This window comes from Temnothorax nylanderi, unplaced genomic scaffold, assembly GCF_030848795.1.
Source record: "Temnothorax nylanderi isolate EJ_2023f unplaced genomic scaffold, tnyl_v1.0 TNYL_tig0001_pilon, whole genome shotgun sequence".
Classification (NCBI taxonomy): domain Eukaryota; kingdom Metazoa; phylum Arthropoda; class Insecta; order Hymenoptera; family Formicidae; genus Temnothorax; species Temnothorax nylanderi.
Window position 1 is genome coordinate 2,322,723 of NW_027249063.1, and position 20,302 is coordinate 2,343,024.

Below are 20,302 nucleotides of genomic sequence, written 5' to 3' on the forward strand. Positions count from 1 at the left end.
AACACGAATAGAAATAGCAGTTTATAGCAAAATCCATTAGTCGAGATATGGGGTGCGATCCATTTGACGCTCCAAACGCTCTTGGAAACATTTCATCCTTGTTGTTTATTAAATGTTAAACAAGGACAAAATGCTCTGAAGCGTTTGAAGTATCTAGTGGATCACACCCATAGTCAAATGCACGTGTAAGACTTCATAGATTTTCAAAATCGTTTATTTGCAAAACGAAGTCTCGTACAAAAAAATTATTCTACAATTTCTTATTTTGGCACGAGAAACCACCTTGTTCTCGCTTGTACTATGATTTCGCACCCACCCTGTATGTTATAATTATATGTTCAAGTTTTCACTTCTCGTTGGTGCTCATTTATTACTATCTTTTCGATGCAGCAAAAAAATTTATAAAACAGCGTCAAGTTTATGATTTAAAGTTCATAATGTCAACGTTTTGTAAGTCTGTGTTTTAATCTCAAAGCGTATACTTCAGCTCCCATCGTAAGTCAATTATTTCGCAATATTCGAAGAAACGCATTATCGATTTATGATAATGAGGAAATGCGAAATATTCCAGGAATGATTACGACGATATCTAGGTCATATAAATATAACCAAAACAAATACGTTCGAAATTAACTGAAATAATCAATATGTAGCGTATATTCGAAAAATTTGTTTGAATAACCGATATATGTGACGGCTACTAGCAATGTAAAAGTTTATAAATGCCATTTATGTGCTAACAATAAACAATACATTATTAGAAAAATATTATTTTTAGATATTTCAATTTTTGTGCTAACAGCATTTTCTATATCAAATTTTTAGTTATTTAAACGCGCAAATATGTTCAAAAATTAATTTTTTGAAACGTAAATTTGTATCGAGCAAAAGCACTTTTATGTTAATTGAATTACCACTTCACTAATTGGCTACATTGTCGCATCTTTTTCTCTTAGAATGTGTCGCGGTAAAACTCACGACAAAACAATCTATCGACCCAAAGACGTGGGCGAAACAATTTCAGCGTTTCGGCGAGCGTAGCTTTCAGATAGCTATTGATTGGAACGAGGAAAAGAGCCGTCGCTCAAACAAATCGTTCTCGAGCTCGAGAGTTCGTTTACGAGAAACGCCTCGAGAAACGTCCTAACGCGTTCATCGGTCGACGGCACAAAACGAATAGATAGATCTTCGTTCTTCATTTTCTTCTTTATCCACATTTTTCCCGCAATTCCTCTGCTTGTGTCGAAATATTTCTATGTCGTCTTGAGGATTTATACTACGTAAATCGGATCCTTGCACACTGAGATCCTTGCTTCCTGAAGGATCCTCAGTCTTGGACCCAGGGGAACCCCCATCTTCTGAAGTCTCTCCTCGCTCAGATAAGGCAACTCCACCATCCCGACTTTTTCTTTCTCGAAAGCAGCCGCGTATTTCTAAAATTGTAGTTGTCATTAAAAACAGAAATTTCGATCAAAGAATAGCACGAAGTTTTTTTCAGCTAAAACATTCAGAAATAATTCAGAAAAATGCTTAAAAAATCGATATTTCTGTCTAAGAAAAAGCGATTTCAGATTGATGAAGGGAATCTGTCCGTCGTCTTACCTTCGCAAAACCGCGAATGACAGCAAACGATAGCACATACCTCATACCCAAGTTCCCTCAGGAACAGTCTGATGAGAGGTGGCTCCGTGCCGAAGAACTTGGTCAGTTTCCTTACCCTCGAAGGGTTCGAAAGTGCCGGCAGTTCCGAATCCTTGATCAATGGCTGCGACTGTGACCTCACCATCGCCATGCTCGTTTGTGTTCTGAGGGCTGCGATCTCGCACTTTATGCTCTCCATTTCCTGCGAAAACCTGACAGTAGTAGAATCTTGGAAATTCCAGTTCGTTTCGTACCGTAACTGTTGTTAACGGGTTGTCTCACCTGAATCATCAAATGCTGGGTTCTCATCTCCGAACTCAAGTGGGCCACTGATCTTGCTAATGTCACCACATGCGACTCCAGTCGCTGAAAACGCTTGTTGATGCTCTAGACAATCAAAGTATGTTTCACAGAAATTTTAAAATATAACTATTTTAAAGACTAGTAATTTTCTTTTATTACAAGGCATTCATTTAGCGACATTGACAAGAAATGTAGTACGTTCCAAACTTTTAATCTCTCTGTCAAAAATTAAAATAGAGAATCATATAAGAAAATAGATATTAATAAAAATTATTAAATTATTAAATTATTAAATTATTAGATAAAAATTAACGTCAAATATGTATATACATATAAGTAAACTTCACTCACCTTAATGTCTTTGGCTTTTTTCATCCTGTCGTCAATCACATGGGACCTACGTTTGTCGTGATGCCTCGTGACAGGCCTTGATGACACGGAAGATGTCGGCAACGACGAAACCGAGCCATAACTAGTGAGTCCTCTTGCCTTCCGCCTCTTTTTCACGCTCCCGCCGAGTAATTTAAGTACCTGCAACAATTTTTTCGCATGCAAATTGAAATAAATTCAATTAAGCTCGTGCTATCCTGAGCACTTTTCAGCGTACAATGTCCCCGTTAATTTTAGCATATAGTGCCGTTTCTTTAAAACTAGAAAAAGCGATATGTCTAATATTTTTAAATTTGCATGTGTAAGATAAATGTTAAGTGCTGCGCCTCGCCTCTACTTTAGTTAGTAGTTACATTAAATTAATAAGTAAAGTGATAAGAAAAATGTTTTTAATTTTTACAATAAATTTACTAACACAAAATGCGTTTTAATTAAAAAAAATGTAGAAAGCAATTTATCTTCTCTTTTTCATTTTGTATAGCCTTATTTTCTAAGAAAAAAAATAAAAACAAAAAAAAGGATTTTATTAAATAATATCGTACTCACTTCGCTGTACATATTTTCTAATCCTTCCAACTGTTTCCTGATTGTCCTTGCATCGGTGGTACTAAGATCGGAGTCACTTCTGTCTAACATGGAATCCAAGTCAAGTCCTGTCGTGGTGGATGTTAAATCAGCAGCTTCTACTCCGAAGACTAAAAAAGTATGTATATGTTAATACATAAATATTAAATTTCAAAAATTGATACTTAGTGAAACAGCTTTTATTTTGGAATTATATACATTTGAACATAAATAATTCAATATTATTTATAATAATTAATTATAATTTCTGTATAATCACCGTACTTCTTTCAATATAAAGGTAAATTCTTGTACATTCTTGTATACAAGAAGTATAATAATAAGATTAATATTTAAAATAAAAAATTGTTATGATTGAAAATGAATATTATAATGATATGTGTATCTAAACTAAAGAAATACTCACGATGAGAAAACTTTTTCGCGGTTTCTTTCTTGGACGTCGAAGCGCCACGATGTTTTGTGCCGCTCGAAAAACCTCTCTTTTCCATAGCCTTGTTATAATCGCTGTAATTTGGTTTTGATCCATATGGTAAACTAAAACAAAAACATTTTTATTAATATTACTAAGAGCACTCGCACTTTGAAACTCGCACTTAATAGAAAATGTTACATAAAAAGTAGATTTTCTTTGCAACCAAAGATTGCTTTATAAAAATTATTCATTAGAAAAATCATGTGAGAGTATGCTTTTAAAAATAATGAAATAATTAAAGACTAACGTTACGCCAAATCAATATCTTGCATCAGAGTCTCGCGTGACTAACAATTTAAGAGTTGCAACAGAGAGGTGTTTATTTTTAACATCGTAGAGGCCACTTTTCGGTCAAACATCGATATCGGAATTTCGATACGCGAGGAAGGTAACAGAATCGGAAGTGACTCGGGGCGATGACCGGAAGTAACACCGGTTGCACGAAGAAGAGAAACCTGTTTGAAGTTGGGCTACCTCGTTGAGTATCGATTTCTCGGCGTACGTGGGCTGTCATGGGGTGACAGCGGTGGCAGAGGCGGTGTCACCGAGGATACACTTTCGGACAGAGTGGAGTGCGCCATCGCTGGAACGTCCCTGGGCTCCAAAATACTTCTCAACTCCGACTCCACTATGTCTACCCACTCGGAATCTTGTACTATAAAAGAAGATAGAAATCACAGACTCCGACAGAGCGATCAAACTTTTCGAAAGAAGAATAAAAACAATTAATCGCGAACATTAAAAAAATATAATAGAGATAAATATCACCATTTTAAAACATATTAATTTAAACGTTTATCGTATTCACTTTTATGCAAAGTAACTTATTCGTAAATTTGCACAGTAATTTATATCATTTTCTTGCCTCTTTAATAAAATAACATATAATATAATACAATATAATAAATACTTTAATATAATAAAATAACAAAAAATTTATTCTTTACATAACGTATAATTATTTTCCTTAATTGGTATTTTTTCAAACGCTAACAATAAGCAAATATTAATAAATTTCAACAAATGCGATAAATAAAATTATATCTTATAACAAATATTTTATTTATAGGAAACAGCTGACGCTGCAAAAAGTAGTCCAAAAAGTATGTGTGTCTGTAGTAAGGCGACTACATTAAAGAAGTTCAAAGTAAAATCAAAAAGTCGATTCTTACCTTGCGCCAAAGTTTGATCATCTGGCGGCGGGCGTCTTCCACTCGAATAGACTGCGGAGCCCCTTCCGGAATCGACATTCGAAGAACTCTGGCCGGCCTTGTCGTAATCCGAGCCCGAGCCCTGATTCTGGATCTTCAGTCGGCCGATACCCTGTTCCAGATCGTCTTTCCTATCTGATTTCACAACGGGCTCCTTACCGCTATATTGTCCACCACCATCGAGCCTTTTCGATGCCTCGCCGATCATTTTCGTAGCCAGGCCGACCCTTAAGCCGTCCGCGTCGTCTTTTAGTGGCTTGGAGTTGAAATGACCCTCTTGCTCCGCTCTCTTCTGCAACTCTTCGATCCTCTTCTGCACGGAGTTTCCCTCCGTCGTATCCTGACCGCCCTCTTGACCCGACGATCCCTGCTCCTGCTCCCTCTTAGAGGATCGCGCCTCGTCTCTCCGAATGCCGAAGCTGGTTTCCGGACGGTACTCCTCGTTCCTTTGTAATCCGTTTCTCCCGGGCTCACACTGACTTCGATCTTCCACTGTAATCTCATATCTAAAATGCATAGCATTCTTAGATCTAAGCTTTAGATCAAAGCTCTAGAATATACTTCAACTCTTTATTAAATTTACTTTAACTCTCTCTCTCTTCTTTGTATTAAATCGGAATTGTTAGTTGTATTCGCCTAATCTAAAGAATCTTATAGTACGATAATTCTTTTCAAGTCTTACCTCTCTTTATCCAGCGGGTCTACCGTTAAGTTTTTCATATTCTCTGTGGGATTCTTCGAAGCCTCGGCGTTTCGTTCGTCCTCGTAACAGAGCTGCGGCTGCGAAGCCGCCTTTTCGATACCCTTCGCGGAGTTCCGCCTCTGAAACTCCGTTTCCTGATTGCTCTCGGTCTTCATGTATACCTGGGGAACGCCGTAACGAGGTCTTCCTTGAGCGTAATGATAGTAGACTTCTTGGCCCGATACCCGGAGTTCTTGCGCTTGTCTTGACGTGCTCGGAAGATCAATCTGCGATCTCGACATCGCCTGTCGCGCCTGCTGATACTGCTGATAGGACACGCTGTTAGGGAAGTACGACTGCTGCATGTTTCGGGCGCTCGCAGTCTGCGAGCCCTGTTGGCCGGCCATTTGCTGGTGCATTTGCTGAATCAACTGCTGACGCTGATGCATGTTCTGAGCGTGCTGCTGCGCGAATCGCGGACTCTGGTGATGGTTCTGGTTCTGATGGAGCAACTGCTGGGGGCTCTGGAAGCTCGGACTCGTCGACGGCATCGCATTGCCCACTTGATGCTGTTGCACGGATAGACCGTGTGGTTTTTGCACTTGCGTGCCTTGCCCCTGAATCAACCAACCGGCTCGTTAACAATACGCTACCGTTAAGTCGTGAATACCTATCCGTGTTTTTTGTAGAATCACTAACGTACGTATTAGAAATCTACTTTAGTTAGGCTTTAATTAGCCTTTACAGACGTGCGTATCGACACGGCAAATTTACTCGTTCTTAAAGTTCAATAACTGCCTTCTTTCTTTTACAAAGCAGAATATTTATTTATATTTATTTATAACGTTTGCGATATCCTATTTTTAAATTGTTCAACCGAGATATCAATAAACTTATTGTCAAATAGGTAATTTGCACGTCTGTATGCTTTTTCTAGAATTAATAATATTTAGACAATTATTATTTTAATAATTATTGTTATAAATAATATTTTATTCACGAAAGTACTTATGAGTTTCACTTATATATCGTTATTTTTCGTGTTGGAACTCTTCTGTACTTTTTCTTATTCTAACTACTGCAACAATGATCATGCATCGACAACGATCGTCATCACTGTATGGATTGCGTTATTAAAAAGAAGTAATCCCGTACAATTTTCATCGTGGTTATGTAAATTTTACAGACTTCATTACGATTTTCCCACCGTGTACGCAACAGCATAGAAAGTTGCTGAGACGTAGCATTATGAATAATATACTGCGCACTGTTCGTCGGTGATTTAGCACGCCGTAGCGCCGTGTTACACGCGTTCACCGTCATTATACCAACCGTTATTTAACAAACTAAAATGTTGACGCGTCGTTAGACAAGTATCAATCATTATACTACATATAAAACATTCCTACGAGCCATATTACGCTCCGTTATCATTCGAATATTATTATGCCGTTTAACGTTAAGCGTGCTTTATACAAAAGCACTACGTTGACTACGTTGTTACTTTACTCGAATTTATATGACGGAGATGTCACTATGAAGAGACAGATGACAAGCTATGAGACACTTATTTTTTTATCTGCAGGTGAGTCCCCGTTTCCTGCACGCAACACGAATACCCACACCCTTATAAGATTGCGGACAATATTACGCATCAACACGAAATATACAATATTTCATTTAAACAAAATATGTATTTCCTTATAAAAAATTAATAAACTTAAATAAATAAATTTAAAAAAAATTTACAAGAAAAGTTAAAATAAAGCAATAAATACTAAATAAAATTTAATTAAATAAATTCTAATAAATTTTTACAAGAAAAGAAAAAATAAAAAAATCTACACTTCTATAAATTAGATTAGACTTCGAGAGAAGAGAAGAAGAAAAGAGAACTATTTTTTATTTAAAGATACTTAAATATTAATTCTTAACTTCTCGATTCTTTTATTTTATAGAATTGATCATTTTGACTTCTAAAAGACATGAAAGTATTAGAAAATTATTCAATAACCTCGCGGGAATTGTTAACATCAAATGTTCGTATCATTTATCCACGGTGATTTTTATCGAGGCTAGACATCGACGTGAACATTTCTCATCTTAATCTTGTGAGATGTACCTGTGCTTGCGTGGGATTCTGATGGATTCCCTGATGTATTTGCTGTCCGGTCATACCGCCCGGTGCCTGAACCATGTACTCCCTCGTAACATTTTGCACCTGCTGCGCACCTGTCGCGGTTTGGCCGAAAGCAGGAACTTGGGTTTGATGAACTGTTTGAATTCCTCCTGGCGGGGTGTGGTGGGTCACGTGAAGTTGAGCGCTCTGTCCCGGTAAATTCGGCTGAATGGTTGCGGTTGGCTGCAGTTGGCCTGGTAGAGGTACGTTTTGTTGGTTGCTTTGATAGCCATATGAATGGCCATACTGACCTAAACAACGAGAGGAAATATTCTATGTAATTTCTATTCATTACGCTATTACACGAGAAGAAAATTAATTTCATGAAAGATCGTATATGTGTGGCATGTAATAAAAATAATAAAATAATAGCTATTTTTATCTGTTAAATATATTATCTCTCTGTTAAGCTTGTTATATTTCTGGTTAAATTTACATGTTAAAAATGCATCGTGTATTATATAAAGATTTAAAGTAATTGCTTCAACACCCACTGAAGTATTGAAGTACTACTAAAACGTGCAACTAAACGTTGCATCATAAACGTACATGCTCGTTTCTGAGCGCCATCAGGAATGCTAAAATGCATGAATATGCAGTGCACACTACTAAAGTTAATTAAAAGGAAAGTTTCTCTTCTATTTATGTGCCAACTACGTATCTACATTAAAGCACACATTTCGTGAACGAATCATTATTACAGTCATAGAAATTACGGAGAAGAGTTAAAACCCTAAAAGGACGTTTAAGCGTGAAAATTACAGAGAATGAGATGTTAAGGGAAAACTTTACATAAAAATAATCGTCAGAAATAATTAAATAAATTATAAGCTGAGAATATATGTGAATATAAATCCCACCGACCTTTTTCAACATATATACATATAATTCTTTAAATATTTAACGACTCGACAAATGTAACTTATTCTCTTATTAACGTGTCCTTTCCTCTCTTAAAAGATTTTAAATTATTTCTGCATTTTATTCGATAGTTCAAAACTGATGAATTATTAATTTTACATCCGTTGGTAGAGATTTGACGTTCATCTATTGACCGTTAATCTCGATTTGAGTGAACGATTAGACAGTGAGATATTACTTGTGTATTAAAGTTTACGATGGATCGTGAAATAATGGCGGCGATATTGCGCGTGCGAGACTCTCGTCTCTATGAATTTACAAGTTTGCACAACAAGCGAGTGCGAATAACACGCCGCGCAAAAATGAAAAAAGTCTCACGTCGCGCGTATGTTGTAAGCGACAAGTTGTGAGTTACGAATGGCGAGGTAAGCTCTCTTATTAAATAAAAATCCAGAGGTATATAGAATCCAATAAGTTTACATCAATCATCAGCTGTGACGGATAATGTCACGTTGAACATCGTTATTTAAAGACGATTTGAAGATCGCGAATGGAAATCGCAACTTTCCATTTTTCAATTTAATTTTTACATCAATTAAATAACAGTATTTAATGTATTTATACACTTTACAAATTTATTGTAATTAACTAATTTAAACTGCATGATAATTAGTTAATACCACTTTGTGTAAATAAAGTAATCAATAAACAATGGTAAAATATTTTTCTTTCGCAAGAAAGAAACCTTTATAATGTTACCTACTAATTTTTTGTAAATATACATATAAAGTTCGTGCATCTTTAAGGGGCAGAAAGATCCGTTGCTATGCACTCAAACTATGCACACTTGCACATGCCGTTTCATATATTTATAAAACATGCAATTCCGCCACTTAACGTTCCGCTCAACAGGGATCTCTCCTCAAATTAATTCATCAACATTTATGAGCTAATTAACGGCACCTCGCTGCGCATCGCGCCTTAACGCGCTTAATTACCCGACCAGCATCTTGCTCGATCGTGTCCAACTTACCGTAAGCATTCTTCGAATATTGTTGCACATTAACCGACGGCTCCTGAGCGCGGGGTTTTCCGTAAATCCCTTCCTTCTTCCTGGCCTCGTCATCGTCGATGCTCCTGCTCGACTTTCGCAGCTCCTCCGTGACGTTGTTCAAACTGGCTTCCGGTTCCGGCTCGACGTCCTTGCGACTCGGCCCGAAACGGCTTGAGATCATGTCCTTAATTGTATGGTAAGTTCTGGAGAGTGACTTTGTCTTTTCCTCGTCAATCTTTGTCGTTCTCGGCACCGCTCCGCTAGACGTCGATCTGAATACAGGAAGCAATAGCAAATTTAATTTCTCAAGGGTATTAACGCGTTATTATGATATACACCGCGAGTACGATAATGCTGCTCAATCATTAATATTGCAATTAACGATCGGGAGGCAATTTACTTTTATTTTAATTAGCGTCGACAATACGAGATAAACGAAACGTGAGATTGGAAAAAAGAGTTGATATCTGAGATCAAAACAACAGGCACGCAAGGGCTTCTCTCTTGTTAGAGAAGATCTTTCTATCTTTACAGGGAGGACCGTAATTCGCGTGAGCGTGAAGTAAGTATAAAGTAATTACGAGTAGGCGTCCTGTGACTGATAGTTCCTCGCTTGGCCGTCCTGTCTTACTTCCTGCATCTGAGTTCCCTGAAAAAAAAAAAAAGAAACGCATATTTGTCTGGTGAGCGCACGTAGTTAATGATCGGCACACGTCGTTAATAAAGTATCCTCTATAAACGTGCAAATTACGGGGTGTGTAACGTCCTATGTAAATCCGCTAACACCGCAACGGCGGTTTCGTTAGGTGCGTCCAATTAAGCCGTCAAACGAGGAGTAGGTAATTACGCATCGGTAGCATCAAAAACGCGGCAGTGCCTCCCGCCAAGTCCGGCACTTACCAACTTACGCATCGACGAAACTTGCCTTCCGATTAAAAACACCTAAATGCAAGGGGAGATGAAGTCTAATTAAAATTGAATAAGTTCGCCTCCCCGTTGTTACCAAGTTGATATATTAAATTATTCGCCACGCACGGGCATATATTAAATTGTGTTAGGGGAAAGTTGTTTACACGTAGTTTGCGCGTCTAATAGCAATGGGGAAAATAGCTCAGCTAGACAAAAACGACCGTAAGCTTTGCGGTTCAGGAGAGACATAAAAAATCGCTTTTTTTCTTCATGTTAAAGTTTTAACTGTGGTTTTAAAAATGACAATTTGAATGATTTAAAGCCTCTTTTTATACCTGATGTCGATTAAAATAATTTTGTTTTTGGAATATTATTTAATTATAAAAGTAATAATTATAAAACCATTAGAAATAATAACTATTCATTTTATATTATAAAATTCTTAAGAAATGATAACCCACTACTCAGATCAGTACTGTGAATAAGTTGGGAAGTATAGTAATATTACCTTTTCTCCCTTTTTCTTTCTGCGCCACAGGAAAATAAGCAATAAGAAACGTCAATCTAGACATAACACCTTAATTTCGCGCGCGATTCGTCCGAAAGTGTTCTATTAGAGAAACTTGTTAGAGAAACAATTCATAGCACGAAGCGCGCACTTACGACATAAGTAGTATCCCAAAGTCGTCTAACTTCCAGCGAGCGGAACTCATCTAAAGTTTGTTGCTAAAAACGTGCTTTCACGCTAGGAATCGTTTAATAAAAGCGGCGACTTCAGTGAAATAAGTCCTCCCAATTTTAATGATCATAGTTCAGGGCCAGCTGCCGCGAAATTATGCAAAGTCAAACTATCCCAGTTACATAATTTCACAGACAACTGAGAAGTCAACCCCATTACGTTGCGACCGTAGAAGGGATTCATAGTTCGAACGGTTGTCATAGGAACGTAATTTGCGGAATTTATCTTCCCTCGCAAAGAGGACGCCAAACGAGTAATGTTTCGGTAAACCGCACGTTCTTATAGCAAACGAAACATTAAGATAAAAGCTTTATAAAGATACCATCGGCCAAAGCAACTTAAAGATGGGAAAATGCAGAATAAACTCAAAGTGTTATTAACGTTTCTACGCAATAGTGATTGTTTTGTTTATTATTTAGTCATAAAGACAATCATTTCACAAAGACAAATAATTCTAATATTTTAGTAATTAAGAATAAAGATGATAAAAATGTTCCAATCTTGTTGTAGCAGCAAAATTTTATCTTATTGAAACCGTAAAAAGAGTATGCGATATTAATCAGATAAAGTATTTAGCATAAATTATCTTAAACGTATTATGTATGGCATTAATTACACGAGAGATCAGAAAGATTTATATTAATGTGTAGCAAAGAAATCAAAAATCTTAATTAGTCACCCATAAACTGTAAAACACTATATAAGTTTTTTACCATATTGACATCCCTAACCATATATCTGTCCCTAAAGTAGCATTCATTAAATTAATATGGTAAACTCCTCGTGTCGCAATAGGCAATAGATTATGAATACAGTGATGCGACGCGACGTGGGATATGATTCGATTCGGTTGTATAATAACGACGACGGTGGTCGTAAAAGTAATAAGTTATCGACCTTCCAGGATCGAATAAAATTCCCTTCGAAGGAGGACATTGGCTAACGGCGACGGACTGCCCGGCGTGCGTTGCCTCGGCCGGGCACGGGGAATTTCAAAGTTAACGCACTGAATTCTACGGTTCTCGGGAAGAAAGATGCGCCTGGAATAACAACGGCCGCATAGGGCCCCGCGGACACGCATCGCGCATACGGAAAAGGCTCTCTGACTTATGGCCACGCTGATACCGTGCCGGGATTACAGCCGTGCGAGAGATAAAAGCCGAGTTTTTCGTACGCGGCGCGTTACGCCTCGAAAAATCACGGCTCCCCGATGACGCGTTTGAATGTCCTTTATATAAGAGACCCTTCCAAACTGAAGGAGCTAAAGTAAGATAAACGAACGGAACCCAATTGCATTGTATGAAGAAAACAAAAACATCTTACATTAAAAGTTGAAAGAATATGGACTGTATTCTTCATTGTCTTCTATATTACTAAAATAAATGACTGCAATTGAAAATCTAAAACTCTCTCTTTATATTTTTTAGAAAGAAATTATGATGTAAAGTAATATATAAAATAGTGCTTTAAGAAAACAGAAAAAATTAAAAGAGAGAACGGAAAATAATGTTAATTCTGCATCCTTTACGCGCGCTCTTTTTCGGAATCGAACTTCTCAATCCGTTTTCACGTTGAAGAAGGAACTTTCACAGCGAAACTGTAGCTTCAAAGCAGGGACGGCCGTATACGTGACGTTAAAAAGAGAAAACAAGGCTGAAAGCTACAACACGTGGCTTCCACAGAAGTAGAGAAAAATTTACTTATGCGGAATCCTCAAAGTTAGTAACACCCGAGGTTTCGGAGAGCGCTGGAAATAGGTTTACGAGCTATTTGGGTCTATACGGTGTGCCTCGATCATGCTTGGCACGGCGCCGCCGCGGAACACGTTCGGCACTGATTAAGTGTCGTCTCGCACGATGATGTGTATTATGTAAAGTAGGTTTAAGTAATTCGAAAGGCAACGAAAGTTGGCCATTCTGCACGCCGGAGCGTATCGGCTACGTGCGAAATCGCGGAAAGGCGATCCCTTCGGTGCGCGCTCCGCTCGCGTGATATTTGTATCGTAATCTACGGCGAGTCAAGTAGATACTCCTTTCTCGCCTTCGCTAAATTCAACGGCGGCATTCTCCGTGACGATATTATAAGAATATTTTAAGAATGAAAAAAAAAACAACTTAATGAAGAAATTCCCGAGAGCCGCCTTATAAGAGATGTAAATATAAGGAGAAAATTTTTGCCATTATAAGGACAAGAAGATTTCTGGAAAGTTAGCAGAAAATTTATTAATTTTTACGCCGCGCAGATCGAGATAATTTAGCGATGAAGTTGACTAGTCAGTCATAAAATGGGCGCAATATTCAGGGAGAATACCTGTATTTATTGCGTCGTTGGCACACGCAGGGTACGCGAGCTGCACAATCACTGTTTCAGAGCTGATCGCCCGAAGCATACCATAAGCGAGCATCTTAGGATCAATGGAACCGGCCAACGACTATCCGAGGACCGACTAACCGCACAGTTTACCCTGCGCGCAATCTCGTAAACAGAAAAGACCGATTCGCGGGGTACTTATAGTATGTTATGGGCGTAACTGTTAAGGCCGCCTTGTTTTTGTACACGGGAATGTCATACCACCCAAGCAATGTTGTCTCTCTTTCTCATGGTCGTTAACGCAAATCTCACCCGGTGGTGATCATGCAGGATGTAATTTACTCCGACAAGTACGATCACGAAGATGTTTCATTCCTAACTAGTAACGAATCCGAACTTGGAGATATTAAATTAAAAAATACGACTTTAATTCGAGTTAATTAAATTAAATCAACTAATTTACTGTTACATTATGTATATTACATTGATATTAATAGAAAAATGTAATTTGCTGTAAAAATACGTTTCAAGAAAAGTAAATCCTCGCGTAATTTTTTCTTAGTAAATATGACATAATAAATTAAAATATATATATAAATGTATGAAGTATCAAAGCATTAATAAAATAAAGAAAGATATGAGGAAGTATGGAAATAAATAGAATACGTATTAAAGATCAATATAGTAATTCATAAAAAATGCGCAAAAGAGCAGATCTATTACCTTTCGGTCCGGCAATTCAATTTCCACACCCATGTCTTAAGTTATCAATATATAACCGGAAAAGAGACCGCCTAACACGCGTGTTTCTGACGCCTATTGACGTCGCGTAGGTGGCACATGTACGTAACGTTGCACGCACGTGACGCCCGATTAATCGAGAGATTTCGTAATGATCGTCAGACAATAGAGCCGTCCTCAAAGTGGGACGAAAACTTCGTTACACCAGCTACCGTCAGAAGTTTATCAACTTCGATGAACGTAACGATCCATTAGATTGTTAAACTAACATTTACTGTCGAGTATACATCGCGTTTATACTAAAATAATAAGAGAACGCAGATATGCGATAAATACGGGGAAAGTAAAAAATAAACTAACAATAAGTTTCTAACTAACCCAAGCATCTCGTTACACGCTAGCCGCTATTATCCGGAAGGGACAGCGCGAAGAAATCAGTGCGCGGTTTATTCACCGTAAATTATCGAGGAGAATCAGACTTACCTCCTGAACCCAGGCCTGTTGCTTGATCGGCGCATCCGGTGCGATGGCGACTCTTCCGGAAGTTCTCTGTTTGTACTCGTGAAGAATGGGGATCTTGGAATTCTTGTCTCCCGACGACAGGATCAACTCGCGTTCGATCTGCAGTCAAAGAAGACCGGAATTATCGTTTACCTAGTTATATCTTTCTGCAAATGGCATTATTCAGGAAACCTTCATTGAATATTTCCTGAATTCCATTAATTAAAATTCCATTGAACAAGCTGCTCATTCATTCAGCGATGATCCTCAAATTAAGCTGAATTAATTGACAGTGTATCGAAAGATTTAGCATAAATTATTGTAATTTAGTTGTGTAATATAATCGATCGTGCTTCTGTCATGTAACCTCCATTCGCTTTTAATTTAAACCTTCCTTAATGCTACAATTTTCGAATGTGCAATTTTTATAAAATTACCTTCAATTAACATATTAAAGCAAATTATCAGATCGTTATTAATTACATTTTCTTGGCGCGTGCATAAATGAAACTACGCTCTGTTTCTCTCAGCAATTCTTATTTTTAATTTTTATATCCTAATTTCCAATCTCGCAATTTCTTCAAATTGCTTTCACAACGATAATTGACGCGTTAAAGCAAATTAATCTGCCGGTAGGCTTCTTTTCTTAGCTCGCGCGCAACCGAGCGCGCCCTGAGAGGCGCACTGTAAACTGCGCCTAGGTAAACAGAGCAAAAACAAACGGACGATATAGTAGCCCGCAGACGCAGACCGGCCATCGTCGTGCCGAGAGATTTTCCGTGCGCGGCTTTCTCGGCCGTGTCCACGCCAGGCGGAGCATTCGTGTCGGAGCACGAGTTCGCACGCACGGCAAACGGATGATACGCAAAGTGCGTGCACAGGCCGCGCGTCGTGCGCGACGTGTGCGTTTGCGTTGCGTGCGCGTAATAACGCGCGTTGCGGAGTAGGTGTCACTGAACTAAACTGGCTGCAACCTGCAACATCGGCCAGGCATCGGCCGCAGAGCCAGCGACGGGCATCGCGCTCGGAAGAAAGCAAGCGTGATGAAACGAGCTACTGCCGCGGAAAATAAATGCACGCGGCTAAGGTAAGCCCCGTGCATAATCACGCTTGCGGATACATAACTACGTGCTCGCGTACGTGCACGTACGGAAGTTCGTGCGGCGGTCTCGTACGAGGATTACTTCCCCGAGACTCCTCGACTCCCGTTCGTTGATCGCGTCGGGATACAACGATAATTGCGCAAGTCCTTTTGCACAGTATTAGACAGATTAGACTGTTAATCGTTCTCGCGACACGTCCAATCTGGAATATTCAGTGACGAATTTTCGTGAGAGACCGGCGAGAGGAGCGAAAAAACGTGAGCGTTTGCAGGGAATTCCACGCTCCGAGCTCCGAATCTTAACATTCATTTGCTTCGAACATCGCCGATATCTATAAATATGCGATTCTCTGACGGCGATGTACGAATGTATTTTTATCGTGTATGAATGTATAATAAAGTAAGTAAACGTGATATATGCATGCATTTTGTATATAAACATCGTAAAAAAAAGACTAACTCACCTCTAAGTTTCTTACAAATCATCTATAATTATTGCCTAAAAGATAAGATAACAATTCACCGCGATTAATGTTTCGGTGGAGATAAGTTAATTTTCCAGTGAATAATTTATAAATATACATTTGCTTTTTTAATATATGACTCATGCATTATTCGAGAAAGAAAATGGGACAGTAGGCTTTATACAAGTGTAATTTCAGAATCGGTATAATCAAAAATATTTATCAACTGTGCTAACAACGCAAATTAAAAATTAATAAAAACATGCGTTTGTTAAAGGTTCGTAATTTTCGCGTATTTATAACAGTGAATATGATTCTGGATTTTTTGCAGAAACAATAAGAATAAAGCGACGATATTTAATGTAAAGCGTGTAACGAAAATACAGAACGAAGAGATTTATCAGAAAACTTGTGAAATGCACGCAACGTAATTTTCTTCATACCTACATTCTTTTGCTTGCTCTTTCTCTTGGAAGTAATCCAAATGACTGCGTATTTTCTTTTTCGAAAAAGACCTGGTAGTTACATCGGCATCTCCCGTAAGGTGGTCGCGACAGAATGTGACGTCACACATCGACAAGCGCACACACACGCGCGCGCTACACGCGTACGCGCGCGGCGGTATATTGCGTCATAAAGCTGGATTATAAAAAAAGCTCGAGGCACGACGGAGTGGCGATGTTTTGCGGAAGAAATAAAGCGTGCTAATAGAGGAACGGCGTCGAGGAACGAGAAGGCGCGTAACGCGGTGCGTCGGGGCGTGAGCTCGCGAATAAAAATACCGATCGATTCGCGCCTTCCGGGGATGATAATAGGATGTGATAGAAACCCCGAACGACTGCACCTGCAGCACTGATATTGGATTGCCTCCTAACTACGGGGCTCTTGTGCCCCGGCACTTAAGAGACATTGAATCTTTGATGGAAGAGACGGGTCTTTTACGGTGATTCCTTTAGTGGCAATAATCTCGAACGTGATCGCTATTGTTGTTCGCATGTGGACAGGCATTCCAGAGCCCTTAAACTTGTATCTTGAAGTCTTAATCAAATATATACGTTCAAGATACGTTGCGTATAAGATATTCTATATTCTATAGTTAATCCGAGATAAATAAAATCAATGCTTTTCAAATTACAATTAGAACATAAAGAATGCATAAAGTCAGATTATTTCTTTTATCAAAGCAATTATACCCCTTCTTAGAATTTTGATCCAACATTTGATTATTGAGTTATTTGATATGGAATAAGAAAGCATAATAAATAAAAAGTTATAAAATTTCATTGATCTTGCAAAGCTCATGCATCTATCAGATGCAGAAGTTTGTCAAAATTATTTTAGTCTATTCAATTCATTAAATAGAATGTTAGATATTTTAATTAAATTTTTGTTCTAAAGCAGAAAGCAACGATCCAAACTCGAGAATATAATCTCTTTCCCTGTCAAAGGAAAATTAATTCGCAGAGAGTCCGTAGGCTTTTATGCCACGCGATAATTAAAACGTTATAGGACAATTGATCGCGACATGACAATATTTAACGAAAAAGAGTTAATTAACGTTGACTCGCGATCGGATATTCTGGTCAATCAGCGTGATGGGCTACGCTGCTTTTAGAATTTTCTTCTTCGATCGGACAAGCCCGTATTCGTGCGTACGCGCGTACATATGACGTCACGCGAGCCAACAACAGTGTGGGGCATTGGCAATAAAGACACCGACTGTAATGGCAAAGAGCGAAGCGTAAGACGTTGGATTACCCCGATTTATTCTTACCTGCGGTCGTGCCGATTCTTGCGGAGAAATGCGGTGCGTATCTAAACGGCTATCGCGAGTAAAGCCCCCTTACCCGACTTCCGGCGAACGGTACGCGCGTATGATGCCCCCTTTGTCTCGGTGGAGAACCTCTGAGAACCTTCCCAAGAAACAACGTAACTAGCGTACAACGAACTGTTACCGAAGATTTCTCCATGGACCGCGTGCTAATTCCTAACGTCGAACGCGGAAGATCAACGCGCGCCATTCGTGCCGCGTGATTACGCGAGTATACGCTCAGCTAATTAACCGGAATTGGCTAAGGTCAGGCGACGAGAATCAAGAGATAAGTCTCGATAGACAATGGGGAAAATTAGAAATTATAAATGAATTACGCACGTCAATGGGGAGATAATAACGTGATGATAATTGATGACCGAGATAGAGCACGAGATAAAGCAATCAGGTACAGAACTCATCACTCAAATACGCTTCCAGATTTATACTGATGGAAAAAATGTGTGACTGAATATTCGTCCGAATTAATGCGTAGAAATTTCATCTCGTTTGCGAGTTTTAACTGTCTGTTAGTAAAAATTTCGCTATGGTGTTTCTCGCGATTCTCCCGTAGCGGCGTTATAATTGAGCCCGGCTTCATCGTGTCCAGGAAATCTAGTATAATTCTAGAAAGCCTGACCGTTTATACCGAATAAAGCGTAACATTGTGAATTCTACTCGTTTCTTCTCGTTGTACTTAATTCCGGCCTCCGCAAGAAGACGCATCGAAACGCACTCCTGGAATCTCCTTATTCAGACAGTCGGACGCATTCGTCGCGTCATCAGCGCAGCGGCTTGATAATTACATGAAAACACCAGCGGGAAATCGCGACACTATACCGAAGTTTCTACAATTAACGAGCGTCCGATCGAAAGCGTAAGCGCGATGGCAGCTATAAATAACCTTCGAGGGAAAGAAAGTCTAACTTGCTATCGCGAACGTATATTAGATGTCCTAGAATCTGCAACTTTCATTTTAATAACGAATTTATAAATGAATCTGAAGTAATTTTCTCCTTAGAGAGCTTCAAGAGAAGTCGTCTGCTATATTTTTTACATTTAATATATTCCGATATAGGATATTAAATTAAAAATTTAAATTAAAAGTTAAGATCTATTTAAACAATGTATTTTATAATCAGCATATTTTAATAATTTTAAGAAAACCTAAAATTTTAAGAAAATAATTAAACAAATTATTTTACTATTTTTGATAGTTTTGTGATTTTCTGAATATTCTCTATTCTGTTTTAGAATTGACTTTTTAAATTAATAAACAAATACAGTTGTTAAATATAAAAATCTTTTCTTTCAACATTTTATACAGCTATTACAAACGCGCATTTGATTATAAAGACATCCATCAATGTCTCTAATCAATTTTGGTTGCGCTTGAAATTAATGCGCTCGATGGCTCGTTAATTATTTCGTTCATGAGCATATACAAATTACCCTCATTCAAGCTACTCAAAAGCAGCAAATAATTTAAAGCGTCATCGCAACAAATAATGTATATCATTATCACCTATACTGTTATTTTTATTAAAAAATTATACATGAATATTCCTTATACAAAGAAATATAATTAAATGGAAAGTCGTTGAAAACAATAATGAAATTTTCTCTCTATTTACCAGATGCAAAATTTCATTTATCAAAAGCACCATATACGACTATAGACGCTTTAATTTTTCAACGCGCAAACAAGCGAACGCGTGTCAGCCATGATGGCGTATCCCTTTTAATAAAATTTTTAGCAGGATAAAAAGTACCGTTGAAAGCGGGTATAACAGAGAGAAAAAAAAATCATTACGAAATGCAGATACAGGACTAGAATGTGAAAAGATGCATTCAGTAGGAGTGTAAAAAAAAAGTATATGCCGCGAGACAGCAAAGATTTAGAGTCACCATTGCCTACCCTACATTATGCGTCGCGGCGTCGCTCGGTTCTTTTTCGTTTCATTGTTCCTGGTACATATAGGGCGACATAAAGCGAGCAAGGTGTTGTGCTCGCCCTCGTAGGATAATTAGTGACCTGTTCGTTCAGCGAAGGTACACTGGCCCCAGGTGAGTACCAGCTCGGAAAGTTAAGTAAAGAAGTTTTCTATACACGAGAGAGTAGACTTTAACCGGTGCGGTTTCGATGACTCTCGAACAGAAACTTCTACGCTATTGTATATATACAAGTGGAATTGATTCGTAAAAAATATCGACGCGCCATTTAAATATATCGACAATATTAAAATATATTGTTTTTAATAATTTGCAAAATTAAGCCGACCAAAATAATATCACGGCTTCAATTTTGAATACTATTATTAAGAGCATTTTATGTCTCAATCTCA

At 38.2% G+C, this 20,302-nt stretch overlaps 1 protein-coding gene across 3 annotated transcripts in view; it reads right to left on the reverse strand.

The window, feature by feature from the left end:
• Positions 1–503: 503 nt before the first annotated feature.
• Positions 504–20,302, reverse strand: part of LOC139774634 (uncharacterized) — a 64,575-nt gene continuing 44,776 nt past the window's right edge. For all 3 annotated transcript variants that reach the window (XM_071710149.1, XM_071710221.1, XM_071710084.1), the window contains 13 exons: positions 14,564–14,701; positions 9,963–10,030; positions 9,361–9,653; positions 7,410–7,717; positions 5,288–5,904; positions 4,567–5,111; positions 3,869–4,049; positions 3,326–3,456; positions 2,881–3,029; positions 2,296–2,475; positions 1,924–2,028; positions 1,643–1,843; positions 504–1,433 (listed from right to left, as the gene is read on the reverse strand). In XM_071710149.1, the coding sequence (XP_071566250.1) occupies positions 1,272–1,433; positions 1,643–1,843; positions 1,924–2,028; positions 2,296–2,475; positions 2,881–3,029; positions 3,326–3,456; positions 3,869–4,049; positions 4,567–5,111; positions 5,288–5,904; positions 7,410–7,717; positions 9,361–9,653; positions 9,963–10,030; positions 14,564–14,701 (3,078 nt within the window). In that variant the 3' untranslated portion in view covers positions 504–1,271. The remainder of the gene's footprint in view (positions 1,434–1,642; positions 1,844–1,923; positions 2,029–2,295; positions 2,476–2,880; positions 3,030–3,325; positions 3,457–3,868; positions 4,050–4,566; positions 5,112–5,287; positions 5,905–7,409; positions 7,718–9,360; positions 9,654–9,962; positions 10,031–14,563; positions 14,702–20,302) is intronic.